The sequence below is a fragment of the Streptopelia decaocto genome (genome assembly GCF_964273445.1).
Source record: "Streptopelia decaocto genome assembly, chromosome: 3".
NCBI classification, from domain to species: Eukaryota; Metazoa; Chordata; class Aves; order Columbiformes; family Columbidae; genus Streptopelia; species Streptopelia decaocto.
This window is the reverse complement of record NC_138656.1, coordinates 65734146-65748846: the sequence shown is the minus strand read 5'-3', so window position 1 is coordinate 65748846 and position 14701 is coordinate 65734146. Positions and strand designations below refer to the sequence as shown.

Below are 14701 nucleotides of genomic sequence, written 5' to 3'. Positions count from 1 at the left end.
GGTTGACTGTGGGGGTTGAACCCTGCCAGCCCTTTGCTCACTCACCTGTGACCTGGTGGGGTAGGGGAAAGAATGAGAAGACCAGAAGTGAGAAAACTCCTGAGTTGAGATAAAGACAGTTTAATAAATGAAGGAAAGAGGAATAAAAACAAAAGCCACGTGAAGCCCAGGCTATCACTCACTACCTCCCACAAGCAGGCCAGTAATTATAGCTCCCCCACTCCCCTCCAAACCGCCCTCAGGTCCTATTGCTGAGTGTGACATTCTACGGTGGGGAATATCCCAGCTGGGCAGCTTGTGCCCGTCCCAGCTTTTTTGCCCAACAGAGGGGCAAGAGCAGGAAAAAGAGGCAGCCTTGATGCTGCACAAGCACAGCTCTGCACTCGTCGGACGCTCATGTGTCGTCAACACTGTTGTAGTCACAAAACACGGCACCTCGCGGGCTGCTCGGAAGAAAATTCTCTCTATCCTAGCCAGACCCAGTACATTCTCAAACGTACGCAGAAGCACAAAGGTCAGCTTTCGCATCTTACATTTGAGAAGAGTTCCACCAAGACAGGAAAACTGGAAAGGTAAAAATCAGGATACAATCTAGCTTCCAAACTTTTGCTGATGAGCAGCCAGGCCTCAAACCCACTCAAACAAAGTGTTAAATGGAGCCACGTTAATTACTGAGATGAATGCTCAGTATCTCATTAGTGGTTTTCAGCATAGAACTGTGTTCCATTTTCCTTCTGTATTGACAAGCACACTTAGACTCAGCAGATAATTTTTTTAATTGGGCTAAGAACTATTTTCTGAAAAGCCTATCCAAATGCTTTTAATCGGTTCCAGAATTACTGGCCAGCCCCTGGAAGAGGCAGAGAGCAGACCCTGTTAGCTATGTCACCCTCTTCTACAGCAGCATTATAGCATCGTTTTGAAACTTCCAAAATCATCTGTAGAGCTTTCCAGAGAGAAAAGATCAATAAAATACTCCTGGAGAGTTAACTTAGCAGCTCATGCTCTCCAAGAGCTGGAGAAACAAAGGAACGTGCCTCAGCCACTGCCCCTGCCTCTGTTGTTCTTTGATCCAGTATTAGCAGTCCTGAGAAAAGCTGCTTTTTTTACTACGCATTTAGGAATGACAAAGTGTTATTTGTACTCTTTTGCTCAATTGTTTTACATAAACCCCCAACCTAATGTGAACTCAGAAAATACTGCTTTTATGCTGGAGTACTAACTGCCCTCTCTGAAAGGATGAAACAGATACACACGCAACTCTTAATGGAGTTAAATGCAGAATAAAAATGTTTGTGTTTTGACTAAGGACAGCATTTTCAATGTGATTAAATTGGTATTAGCTCATCAAACTATTCTGAAGCCTTCTCAAGTGTGAGTTGTAAATAAAGGCATAAAAAAGGGAGCAAGCCAGTGAAAAATGTATTTGAAATTCGACAAATTTGGAAACCATAAAATGCGGTATAAAAACTCACTGTAATTTCAAACTGATGTGCAATATTTATTGAAGTGCTTTCAGTGTTGGACAAGATAAAATACAGACAATCCCTATACAACGTACAGCCCAAAACAGATGCAGAATTCACAGGTTTCGAGTGGAAGAAGAGGAAAGACCACTGAGGGAACTTGCCACAAAGAAGTGAGGTTTAGGAGAGATTTGAAGAGCTGAAAGTTAATTAGTAGGACAAGAACACCTTTTAGATGGTCAGATACTCTAAATAATCTGTAATGCTAGAAAACTTCACATGCTACAATTCTGTGTGAAAATAATTTATTTTGTTCAATTTGGTCTAAAGGTGCTCTGTTGCAAAAACGTTGCCCGTTGAAATGTTTAAATTCCTGTTTCATCTGCAGATGAGGAAGCAGAAGTTTGGAAAACTTGTGAACTAGTAGCTAAATTGAGTCATGCCCGTTAGATATGATGCACTCCTGACTATAGTCAGGCTTCAGAAGTATTTTTTTTTTTATCCTGGAGTGTACCAGTGGACAAACTGACCAATTGCATTATCTATCTATCTTTTAGACGTAGAAATATTGGCTTTTGCCAGGAGCAGAAGATTGGCTTTGTCAACCTGCATGCTGACCCAGTTTGGCACCTTCTGGTCTTTGTAACCATTGCATGGGCACAGAGAGATTTCAGTCACTCTTTAGAGAATGTTCATCTAAAGCTGGCAGGTAGGAAATTTGGCCCTATAATTGTTTAGAAACATCCATCAGTCTAGAAATAATATTTTTGATAATAATCCCTGGTTTTAATCAAAATATCATGATAGAGCAAGCTTTTTATAGTTGCTTACAAAACTGGTAAGACCATTTCTTTAGAGCTTAACTTGCTTCTATCTGTTTTGATTAGAAATGTGCTTAAAGCTCTTGTACATGTGCTCAAGTGATGTTGAACCCAACCAGCAGCAGGAGAGAGTAAGCAGAGGCCACGTAAACATCTAACACTCACTCCTTCCACAGCAGCGCAAGCCTGGATTCTTGACATTTAACTACTTGAGCCAGACTTAATTAACAACTAATAAGTCTGCATGAGCTGGACTTGCATCTCAACTGTGTGCATTTTAATGTATTAGTTGTACAATGCGTAGTAATGTTATTATTTCTCTAGATATTACCATCCTGTTAGTCAGCTGGCAACACCTGAACCACCTGACACTGCTTCCTGCAGGTGCTACAGCAGCCCTGACTGAATTTGCAAAGCGTCAAAATTAAACAAACCACATTCTGCAGCTCTATTATAAAAAGCCTGATTTGTTTTGAATGTCCAGGTTTTATTTAACAAATGGTAGCTGAAATCCACGGAGGTGTGCTCATGTCATTTTGGCAAGAAATGCTTTTCAAAAAACCAAAGCATTTTAAATGTGTTGGGACCACAAATTACGTGTCTTGTTTTCAGCTGCAAGACACAGATTTGTTTAGGACAAAGGAGTGGTTTTGAGAGTTAAGGGAACACACACCAGCAGTACCTGGTGCAACACATATTCCTCAGCTTCCTACCTGGCAAAATTATGTGGTGATTAAAACCTACCCTTTGTTTTCCTTTCTATGCTGTACGGATCTGGCACCCCTGTCCTGCAGATGTACTTATTTCAGCACATTCATTTCCTCCTTTTTTCCTACTTCTATTGTCTTTTCACTATGAAAAAGAGGCAGAGGGATAATTAAATCCATATTTTATTTTGCTGAGTCAAAAGGCTTATTTTGATGCAAATCCCCATCAGATGACAATGTCAAAACAGAAACCCATTATTTTAGGCTTTTTGCAAAAAAAAAAACCCTTCTTTTCTATAAAAAGCATACAATAATCTATTACTTTTATCAAGTTCATAATTTATTTTAGATTTCAATACCCTTTTGAGGCAAGTGTTTATCTTACGTTAAAGACCCATCAAGTAGTGTAGTTAACACCACAAAATAGCTTTTATTTGCACTGATAAAAAAAAAAAAATATATATATATATATATATTTCTAGTTATACAGTTTTCTTGGTAGGAACTATCATGAATACAGCTCCTGATTATTTTTAATAGCATTATTACAACTATTTAAATTTTCTTTTTAAACACAGAAAAAGTTCCCCTGGAAGAACCATAAAGGAAATTGTTATTAGTCATCTTTCAGTCACAATTCTCACTAGCTGATCATTTTTTCCTCCTAGTGTGGAGAACTCACAACTGTGCCCTGAAAGTAAAGCTCTGCCTCAGCTAAGTGAGGACTGCACTGCTACACTTTTATTTATACATTTGGCACTACAGGATCTCTACTCTCCTATTATAAACAAAATTGCTACCTTTTGGTGAAAGAGCCTTTTTTTTGTTTGTTTTTGTGAATGCGTAGTGCCCCAACATACAGCTTCAGTTGTCTTTTACAACTTTATGTTGTGGCACCCTGCTTTCTATGATGGGATATTAGCTGAATTCACCAAGAAGACTGCAGAGCTTTGTGATCTTCTAAGGGTTGACACAGCATTAGAAGAACAGAACATGTAAAAATGATGAGCTACAGAGGAAAACGAGCAACAGACACAGAAAGTTTGGAGAAGATATTACGACAAGAACAGACTATTAAATACCAGGACTAATGCAGCTCTCCAAAATAATCTACAAATAATTTAGGAACCATCACATATCCTTGCTGTACTATTTCTTTAAATTCGGGGATTTTCATATACTTCATGAAAGTAACTTCCATTCAGTTTCAACACGTGAAAATAACCCAAACTTCTGTTATATACCAGTCTCTTCTTTTTTTTAAGAAGTATAAGAATTCCCGTAACAGTTTTCCATTCCATGTTTTACAAATAAAATCCCACACAACAAAAAATATTTCAAAGCCTGCAAGAATCAGTGTTGTATGGCAGCAAGTTAGTAATTTATAATTTCCGTAACCTAAAGCAGTAAGCCAGTGGAGTTATCTGAAGAATTGCAGTATACTTTGTAGTGTATGATAATAACGAATGGACAATCCAATAGTGGCATGATGGATTAGTTCCTTATTTGTAATTTCTGTCCAAATCTCTACCATTTTTACCTTCTCACCCATTTTCTCTCCTGTCCCAGTAAGCAGCTGAGTTGAAATTCTGTAATGAAAACCTCTTTCAAGATGGTATTCAGATATGCTCATCCACATGGAACCAGGCAGCAGAATTCATTAGATGACAAAGCTTTATTGTAGTAAAGTGATGATCACGTCATCATCTTTTCCTTGCCAAAGCATTTCACCTTCAAAATGAACCAGACCGTGTTTTCTGGCCCTTAACAAGATTCCCACTACTTTATTGGAAATAGTCACATACGTTTCAAACAGCTGCCCGAAGGTCACACTCACGTGTCCATCTTCTCCCACCTCTCCAGTGCTTCTAATGATCAAGCACAGCTCTTCTACTTCCTTACCCACGTGTGAGTGAGCATCTTTCCCTCTCTGCTCTGTCTGAGACCCTTCAGGGGGTCTCCCGTAGGTAGGATCTCCTCTGTGAGTATGCACCGGTTTAGATGCGAGCCTGTCATCACTGCTGAACGGGTTCTTTCTCTGATATTCAATGTGATCCTCTGCCCAGGTCTGCCAACTCTTCCTCAAGTCACCCACCGCACTGGTGGCTTTAGCACTCTGCCCTTTATCTTCCTCCATTCCTCACGAATGTTTTAGGGCACTCGAACAGGAAAACAACCAATGACTGGTTGTAACTGTGGTTCTTGGGTGCACTCTCAGCTGTGAAGGAAAAACAACAAAAAAAATCAGCCTCGTAATTTGGGGGAGAGTTTTGAAAGAGTGAGAGAAAAGGGCTGCTGAAAAAGATGTTAAAAATCTGAAGATTTTGTTAAGTCCGCCCACAGTTCTACAGCAATGAGGAAAGTTAAAATGATTCAGCTGAAATTCAGAAGTCACTTTGTAACACAGGACAGTAAGTTATGTTTATAAGGCTACAAGGCGTACCAGTCCCACAGTTACCGTACATACCCCGCAACACGCAACACAAACGTAGTGTGGTACTTACTCTTCATGCAATGACGCCTTTTAGAGAACTTTATCCTTACAGCCGGCAGCCTCGCAGACTTCCCAAACAATTGGATGCAGGGCTGGGATGCAGGGCTGGGATGCAGGGCTGGGATGCAGGGCTGGCTGGACTGTTCTGCACAGCCCTAGTGACAGGAGAGGGAGCGAACTGCTCCCCAAGGGGCAGCACCAACGCACGGACAGGGGTGGGCAGCCCTTCTCCTGCCTGCACGCTGATTAAAGGTGGACAAACCCATGCTGCACCGACCAACGAGGAGCCTGCAGGCTGCTGCAGTTATAATGCACAAGAAACATTACCTGGAGCTGCAATGCCGACGTGCGGTGGGAGCAGGGGGATCTTCCTCATCAGGCACTGAAAAGTGAAGCAGAAATCCAGTTAGTGAGCACAGCACTGCCTGCAACACCCTATTTAGTGAAGACAGAGCCAAACTAGCTAGCTCTCCCTTAAAAGGCCGTGCTGCACAGCCATGGCTGCCTGCTATTAATAAAACCTGCAGGCAGGCTGCAAGCAAAGGAGCTTGCACTCCCTGCCCAGCTCCCCCAGGTACACCAGCTGCCTGACACCTGGAAAATTACATGTGCTTAGATTATGGCATGTCTATGCAGTATGTAATTACATCAATGAATTAGCGATGGACTTTTATATACCTACAGAGAACCAACTGCAATACCCATGTCTTTGCTTCATCATATCCACCACCTGTTGGAATACACAAACTAGTTTCCATATATCACACTAGCAGAGCCGACACTTTTCTCACGGACATTTGGAGATAAAACAGAGGATTAATGATAGCTTTTCTATGGGGAAATTAACAGAAATGCAAATTCTGAACAACTTAATAACTGACTTATACACAGATTAGGCATTTCTTTACTTTAAAAGTTTGTTGTTGTTTTTTTTCTTTAAAAGTACGGTTTCATGGGTATATGCTGATATGCAGATGTTGATGCTGCTGCACATGAACCCCATGACCAGTGAAGAGGTCAAAAAAGCTTGTGTTGCCTTTGGATCTAGAAAAGTGCATGGGGTGAGCAGGAGATGGCAACACAACAGCTGAGGAAGAGAACTGAGAAACAGCAGCACAGATTAAAGAATGGTTTCTCATTCACAGTCTTTCACTTTTAAATTGAAACTCATGATTGTCATATGATCCTATTGTTGTTTTTTTTTTTTTTTTTTTTTTTGTGAGAGAAAGGTGGTTAATTCTAGCTTCCTGGATACATTTCAAATTGAGTAATTACGCTTTGTATACTTAAAACTCCACTGAAGGCTAAAAAGGCTAATTGTTTTTCCTTGCCTTCCCTAAAATAGTTATGTAATGTTGTTGATGTAAGATGACTCCTCAAATCCACGCCAGCCAAACTGCTTGATTATTTTCAGTGACAGTTACAGGAATGTATGCTAAGTTTACAAACACAGCATCTGAAAGCACTTTGTTTTTATATCAGGATCAAATACACTGTAGCTCTTATTTAGTAATGTACATACGTTTTCAAACTATGCTGAGCAGCATACAGAGACTGCCAGTGATTTTGCACGGATTCTCAAGTCAAAAGCAGGAAAAAACAGGGCTTTAATTAAATTCTTCTGTAGAAAGCAGTATCACTAGAAAATTGAGGTATTCAGCTTCTGAGAACAGACGGCAGTGCTTTGCAGATCGAGTAGTGCAGATAAAGAGAATGCCAGGCTCCAAGAGATTAAGCTTAAACAATACCAATAACCCTTCCTGAGGAGTTTCTAAAATGGAAGCTGTACAGCTAAGAAATTTAAAGTGAGACAGATTGGAAAAATAAAAGCAGAGTTCTTCCACTAAATCTCAGCAATCCCAAGATTTTGTATACACTGTCAGACTTGTAGGGTTTGTCAGCAGTTCAGCGATGTGGTTATTGCCAGGTCTCAGGGCTCGACCACTGAAATGAACAAGCCTGATCCACTTCTACGTCTTTTCTTTCTCTTCTAGGAAAGTTCACTTTTAGATGCCAGTTCATATATAGATTGTTTTCTTGCCAATCATCGGGGCTAGAGCTTCCTAGCAAAGCTCACTTTTGATTATCACAGGAAGAGGTAACTGGGGAAGCTGCGGGATGAGATTATGGAGATGCATAAAGAACTCGGCCCACACAGTACTCACAGGTCATGAGCAAAATCTTTGCTATCCAGAAAAAAGTTGCCCAAAAATTAGCACAGAAAATACTGAACATGAGTTCAGTGCTAAGCTGGCCTGCATCTAATAAAAAGCTTACTGAAATCTGGATAAGCTGAACCTTTCAGCTCAACATAACAGGGAGATCAGTGAGTACGGGGTTCCAGTTATCAAGTCTAAGTGTTAAAATAAAAATATAAGATGCAATCCAAAACCTTCACCCCTCCACCTCGCCATCGGACAATCATATCTCTGCCCTTTTCCGGGGAATCTGTTTCTCTAGCTGCTCCTCCACCCAGATCGCCGGCGCTGACCTCCTTCCCACGGAAAACGAACGCGACTCCTTTGGCGTCTGTTAATTGTTAATGCTCTTTAACGACCTGCTCCAGCGATGCCTGCGGGGTAAGGTTATTGTCGGGAGGAGAGGCCACAACTGCATTGCCCGAAGGGCTCAGCCCGAACCAGCCGCCTGACCCGCCCTCCGAGCCTTCTCCATCGCGCACCAGTGAAACGCTACTGAACCCGTATCCCCAGTACGCAAATATTTACTTGCTTAAAAATTATATACGGGTACTGCTGGGTAATGCACGCGGCGTGCATTACAAAGCATACACAAAACATAAATTAAAAAAGGGATGAGAAGATGAGCTCAGCGCTAATTAACTGCGAGTGCCCGCAGCACGCTGTCCCCGCGCAGGCGGCCGCTGCCCAAGAGCCCCGCAGCCCCGCTCGCACCCAGCACTGCGCGGCGGCGCGGGGGTCTCAGACACACGCCCCTTACCGGTGGCGGCGCCTCCCGCCGAGGCGGGCGGGCTCCTCCCGCGGCTGCTGGGCCCGCCCGGCGGCGCATGCGGCGCGGGAGGCGGGGGAATGGCCGGACATGGCGCTGGCGGCTGCCACGCTCCGGCGGTACCTGCTGCTGCTGGCGCAGGAGCACCTCGAGTTCCGCCTGCCGGTGAGCGCCTCGCGGGGCCGGGGCCAGGGCCAGGACTGGGGTTGGGGCCGGGGCCGGGGGGTCGGCCCGCTGAGGCGGAGGGTGGGCGAGGCGCTGCCCTCGGGAGCAGCCCGGGGGGTGCCCGGGAGGCGGCGGGGCCTCGTTGCTGCCCGCCCCGGGCGGCGCGGGGAGAGCTGGCGGGGCGGGGGCGCCCGCAGCCCCTTCCCTCGCCGCTCTCCGCTTCCCCTCGCAGCGGGCGTGGGCTTCCGCTCTGCCCCGGGCGCCGTGGGGTGGGGACTCTGAGGAAACAGCTTCCTTGCTGCTCTCAAGAGCCTTTGGGGCCAGGAGAGGTTGCCAGCAAAGTACCTGGGGCTCCAAATAAGAAATGGGAACTCGGAGGAAAAAAAAGCAGGGTTTATGAAAATCTCTCTAAGGTCTTGTTTTGGTGACTTTTTAGTTTAAGCTGTGTAGCTGCTCCCAGCCCTGTGATGTGGGTACGTGTGTGGTTGGTGCTGTGCTGGTGACGCGTGAGACCCTCAGCCCCAGGTGTTCATGGAGTTGTGCAAGGCAGGAGGGTGTGCATATCTCCATTTTCAGGAAGATGACTTGAGGAGCAGCAGACAGGGCTTCTCTGAAGTTCCAGGGCCTGCACACATGCTGGGATCAAATGGAGATCTCCAAGGCTGGTGTCTGCCATCAGGCTTCCTCCTCTGTGTCGCACTGGCGGCACGAAGGACTGCTCAGTTTTGGCTTGTAATGCTGAGTGTTCGCTCAGCCAGAAGGGTTCACGCTGTGCTGGCCGATGCGGGATCAGGGAGAGCAGACCCGCTTCTGCAGGGGCATCGCAGCAGGTCAGGTGTGGGAGCCAGCGAGTCCTGCCTCTGCAAGTGCCATCTGCTTGTCATGGACAAGTTTATGCCAGTTGGTTGCAAAATTTGGGGTGCACAGTTTGTTCCCTGACACTAAATCATACCAATCGCTATTCACAGAAAAAAAAAAAAAAAAAAAAGTAACTTGAGGGTGACAGAACACTGGAACAGGCTGCCCAGGGGCATTGTGGAGTCTCCTTCTCTGGAGACATTCAGAACCCGCCTGGACACCTTCCTGTGTAACCTCATTTGGGTGTTCCTGCTCTGGCAGGGGAATTGGACCAGATGATCTCTTGAGGTCCCTTCCAATCCCTAACATTCTGTGATTATCTGAAGCTCCCTGGTATTTTGAGGCCCTGGTGTTTTTCATGGGTCCTTGGTAAACATCTGATTTAGCACACACTCCATTTCCATGTTTATAAGAAAACCCTCTTGTTTGTAAATTTAACTTTTGATGACTTACAGCGTTACTAAACACTGTAACAAATGTTGATACCTTCACTGCTCTTCTAGGCACCATTTGAAGAGCTAGGAATATGAGATCCAGGATAATATTGTCTTGTTTAAAATAGTGCTGAAATGCAGAGTTATTTTTTTAGAATCGGTAGGTCATCATTACACATTTTAAAATATTTACTGTGTATTGCATCATTTATTTTTCTTGTTTTCATTAAGGCTTTCTTCTGTGCATTATTTTTTAGTATCTACTTTGTGGAAACTGGAACATGAATTTATTTATGATCAAACCAATTTTTCTTTAGGCAAGGTCATCAGAGTAAGTAAAAAAAAAAAAAAAAAAAAAAAAGACAATCTATATGTAACACGAAAGGTTTTTCTTTTTTCACCGGGGCTGTAGTCGCACCTGGTTGATTCAGCTGCGGAAGGAAGCAGTTCCATTTCCCTTCTCTTTTACTCCAGTGGCTGCTCAGCTGTGTGTTTGGCTTTGTGATGAGCTGTGTTAGGGACCTGATTTGTCTGAAAACAAAACAAGCAAGGACAGATTTTTTTCAGCCAAATCAGCTGCCTGATCTCCATCTCTGCCACACCTGCATATGGGATACAGGAGGGCACCTTTTCTTCTGGTGCTGGGTCACAACAGCCGAAGGTGTTTGTGGAAGTCCACACTTGTTAAGTGTCTGTAGAATAAGTTCTGTGTTTCATATGTCTTAGTTGTTAAGAATCTTCATAGACAGGGGTCTCTCTTTGGTTAGGTCAGATATTGAGGGGTAACATCACGCATCCTGTTTTCCAGCACTGGGTGTCTCTCATGGACAGACCGATGCGTATCTTCAGGCAGATCTGTTCCAGTTCTTCACCGTCTTTACTCTTTGAAGTTCTTCCCAGCCTCTCATCCCAAGCACTGCTGTGACTTGAACCCGGTGTGCTCATCTCATCTGTAGCAAACATTCAAAAAAGGTTATTGCCTTTTTTTATCGCAGGAACCTTTAGCATGTGTGGAGGTTGTGATCTCATTTCTCTCTGAGCCTTTACTCACAGGCCATGTTTTCTCCGCTTTTCATTCCTGTCGCTTTCCTATAGGTAGTATTACCAGTAGCATATGGAGATGCCACCAACTCATGTAAAATCTCAGATGCTTTTGCTGTCCCAGGACCATACAATGAAATTTATGCATAAACTTTTATTATCTTGGAGCAAAACCACTGTTTTTTCCAATGTTTTTAATGTCCTTTCTACCCAAATGGAAAGATGGGAATGAGTGGGCTAAAGTCGCCCTAAAGCCATGTGCTACTGTTATGTAGGGGTTTTCTTTTCCTCCTTTTTTTTAAATACTTTATGGTAATATTTTTATTTACCCACTTAGCTCAAATGTAAACCAATATAAAAATTTGCTTCTGTGTTCTTTTGCCAGTAGCGTTCAGAGGCTGCAGTGTGTGAGTTCTAGCAAAGAGGCTGCACCAGAAACATCGTCAATGTTTAACTCTCGTTTCAGTTCAGAAGCCTTTTTAGTGGTGTATTTATTTGTTTATTTTATTATTACATACCAGCTTGTTTTGCGTGCTCAGTTTATGGTCCTTGATTTAGTTTAATCTGGAAAAGACACCTACTGAAGAAAAGTGTTGAGATACCTGTAAAGCAGAGAGGTAACAGAAGAGATTGATGCTCAGTCTGGGCCTGGCCTTGGGTCAGAATGGTACTAGTGAGACATCACTTTTATGTCAGTTAGGCAGAAAAATATGTTAAGATTAGGTAGAATAATATTGCAAGAGGAATATTGTTGTAAGAGTGTGGGATTGAACAGTAAAGATTTTGATGAAAGAGAAAATGCAAACTGGTGCCATTTGGTTACTGAAATTTGCCAAACTTGGATCTTCTTGTGTGGTATAATGTGCAACTTTTCATAACCAAACCATAGCTCGATCCTTTGCAGCTGAACTCTGAGAAGGGTAATCAGCTGATTTTATAGCAGGAGAGTAATTTCTTTCAGTTCGTGAACAGTACATACAAGCTGAATTTATTTGTGAACCTCTGCCCTATCCATACAACTACTCTAGGAGTGTTTCACTGTCGATTCCCACAGTAAGTCACACAGTATCACAGTATGTTTGGGATTGGAAGGGACCTCAAAAGATCATCTAGTCCAATCCCCCTGCTGGAGCAGGAACGCCTAGGTGAGGTCGCACAGGAACATGTCCAGGCGGGTTTTGAATGTCTCCAGAGAAGGAGACTCCACAACCTCCCTGGGCAGCCTGTTCCAGTGCTCTGGCACCCTCACTGAGAAGAAGTTTTTTCTCAAATGTAAGTGGAACCTCTTGTGTTCCAGCTTGATCCCATTACCCCTTGTCCTATCATTGTTTGCCACCGAGAAGAGCCTCGCTCCATCCTCGTGGCACCGTTCTTTCTTCTGTTGCTGTCTCTAACATTTCGTTCATAATCCCCATGGAGGTCACCATCTGCATTAGAATTTATGGTATGCTGCTGTTCCTTTTTTTTTTTTTTCTTTCTTTAAAACATTACTTAATGCTCATAAAGTGTGACCTTTTTATTTGCACTTTAGGAAATAACATCTTTGCTCTCACTTTATGGTGGACAGTTCAGCAGTGAGCAGGAAATTCGTGTAAATGTAAGTAAGAACCAAAAAGTTTAGTTTAGTGCATGTATGGTATACAAGGATGTTCTGTTTAGTTTTTTATTACATGGGGGTAGCTGAATAAATTTTGAAATTTCTTAGGAAAATAAAGTATCTTCCAAAAATGACTAGTTCTCATTTTTAGTAAGGACTCAGTTGAGTGAAAGACACACAAAATGCACCTCAGCATGTCTTCATTTAACAGAAAATAAATAGTGCCATCTGCTGGGAGGCCCCTTTCTGTTCAGAATAGCTGAACCACAAAAACATTCAGCAGCAGTTTGAATTTGGTGTTTCCCTTGCAATCAATGAGGCAGCATATCCGGAGAGGGAAGCTAGATGAATATGGTCTCTGTTCTTCAGTCACAGAACATCGCTGAGCTTTAGTTACTGGTTGTTTGTAATGAAGTGTTAATATTCTTAGGAGGGTGTGTAATCTAGAGGAGCATAAGCAAACAAATGACATTCTACCAAGTCAAAGATGTGGTGGGAAAATGAAATAAGTAATAAAATTTCTTAGACATTCAAGCTGAGTATTAATTTTGCCTCAAATTAAATTTTTTATCCTCACATTCTGTGTCAGTTAAGAGATTGTTTTATTAATTTTTTTTGTCTTCAGCATGCGTGTTCTGTTTTTGTCGAACAGAACTGTTGGATTGTGTAATTTGTGTGACATTCTCCAGCTAGGCATTTGCATCACTTATATTCTCTTTATTTCAGTCTCCATTTTGGATTCTCAATATTCCTTCAGAAGAGATGGCAAGGGGACTAATGAAACGGACAGTATGTGCAAAGTAAGAGGTGAAAAATTTTATAAATTATAATGTAGGCTGTGGAAAGTTGTTCCGTTATATCGTGGCAAATACTCATTTTGTATGGAGTTTTAAAATAGTCTCTGATTACCTCTTAAATTGAGGCGGTGTTACTGGAGCCTGTAGATCTGATTATGTAGCATGTCCATCCTCTTTCCTTTGTGTACAATCAGCACAGCGGCTTGAAATGGTGTTTTTCACTGCAGAGCCAGTACTTGTCTCGTAGTGTCATTGACATTTTAGTTGACTTGAATAATATTTAATTAATGGATTGTTCTAAAATGTGTATGCAGTTAAAAGATAAACCCAGTGATATGTGAAAACCGAAAATCAGGTTTGGAGGTTAAAGGTGGTGATTCCTCATGTCACCCTCCTAGTGCTGGTATCTGAGCCTTCAGCCCAGACCACAGCAGCAGAGATCCTTCTAGAAAATTCAAGAACACAGGAATACACCACAGTGTGATTATTCGAGATGCTTTTGGAACTTCTTAGAGGTATCTGAATAAGTTGCTTTCCAGTGAGGCCTGAGAGATGGTTCAGGACAAGAAGCAGCAGAGCCGTGGTATGCCTCTCTGACCACACTAAATTTGGGTTATCTGTGCTGTCCTATTCAGAGCTAGTTTGGGCACCTCTGCAGAGTGTTGCATGGTCCCTGTTGAGTGCTTGCTGTGTCAGGTATTCAGTTTTACCTACAGTGATTTGGGCTGTCCCTACCTAAAAAAAACCCAGGTATACAAAATTGTCCTTAGGACAGTATGTTTCCGATGGGAATAAACCGTACGGCACTTCCAAAAGCAGCCTTAGGCAACTAGGGAAGTAAAACATGACAAAACAGCTTGCAGATGTTCCATACACCATCCTCTTTCAACTAATGTATCCTTATTTTATGTAGAAAGCATCACTGGCCCATGAAGACCAAGAATTTCTTATTGGTCTACTACTGGTTGTGGTGAGATATGTTAGTTTTAGAGGAAGATTGCTGAAGCATCTCTGATGCACTACTAATGATAATTAAAAGCTCTGAAGTGTACATTTATCAAAATAAAATCTCCCCAGCAATTTTTTCCCCATACGTATGTAAATGTAAAAGTAAAAAGTGGGACTGAAGGTGTTACAAAAGCTTCTCCAACAGTTGAATAAAATCTGATGATGGATGTTCAGTTCGCTAGTACAGTGTATGCTGTCAGCATTTTCATTGCTCTGTCTGTAAATAATAGTTTAAATTTTCACAGTAGTTGAATCAGGTGCTTTTGGAAAAAAAAAAATAGGCTCTGTGAAAAATGTACTTTTTTCAGGGTAAATGCAGGTTAGAAATGAAGCTTTAAATAGTTTA

The 14701-nt window shown here is 42.5% G+C and overlaps 1 protein-coding gene and 1 long non-coding RNA gene across 5 annotated transcripts in view; one reads left to right on the top strand and one right to left on the bottom strand.

Annotated features, from left to right (window-relative positions):
- Positions 1-127: 127 nt before the first annotated feature.
- Positions 128-8583, bottom strand: LOC309437824. The gene is made up of 3 exons (XR_014183638.1): positions 8447-8583; positions 5816-5870; positions 128-5212 (listed from the first exon to the last, which is right to left on the bottom strand). It is a non-coding gene; the product is annotated as an uncharacterized lncRNA (long non-coding RNA).
- TRMT11 (tRNA methyltransferase 11 homolog) overlaps positions 8467-14701 on the top strand; it is a 28417-nt gene continuing 22182 nt past the window's right edge. For 2 of the 4 annotated variants that reach the window (XR_014183637.1, XM_082048569.1), the window contains exons 1-3: positions 8467-8620; positions 12485-12550; positions 13277-13350. Coding sequence is in view for 2 of the 4 variants with exons in the window: in XM_082048569.1 (XP_081904695.1) it covers positions 8546-8620; positions 12485-12550; positions 13277-13350 (215 nt within the window). In the remaining 2 variants the exon portion in view is untranslated. Of the gene's footprint in view, positions 8621-12484; positions 12551-13276; positions 13358-14701 lie in introns of those variants that run through there. The other 2 variants (XM_082048570.1, XM_082048571.1) reach the window with 2 other exon arrangements.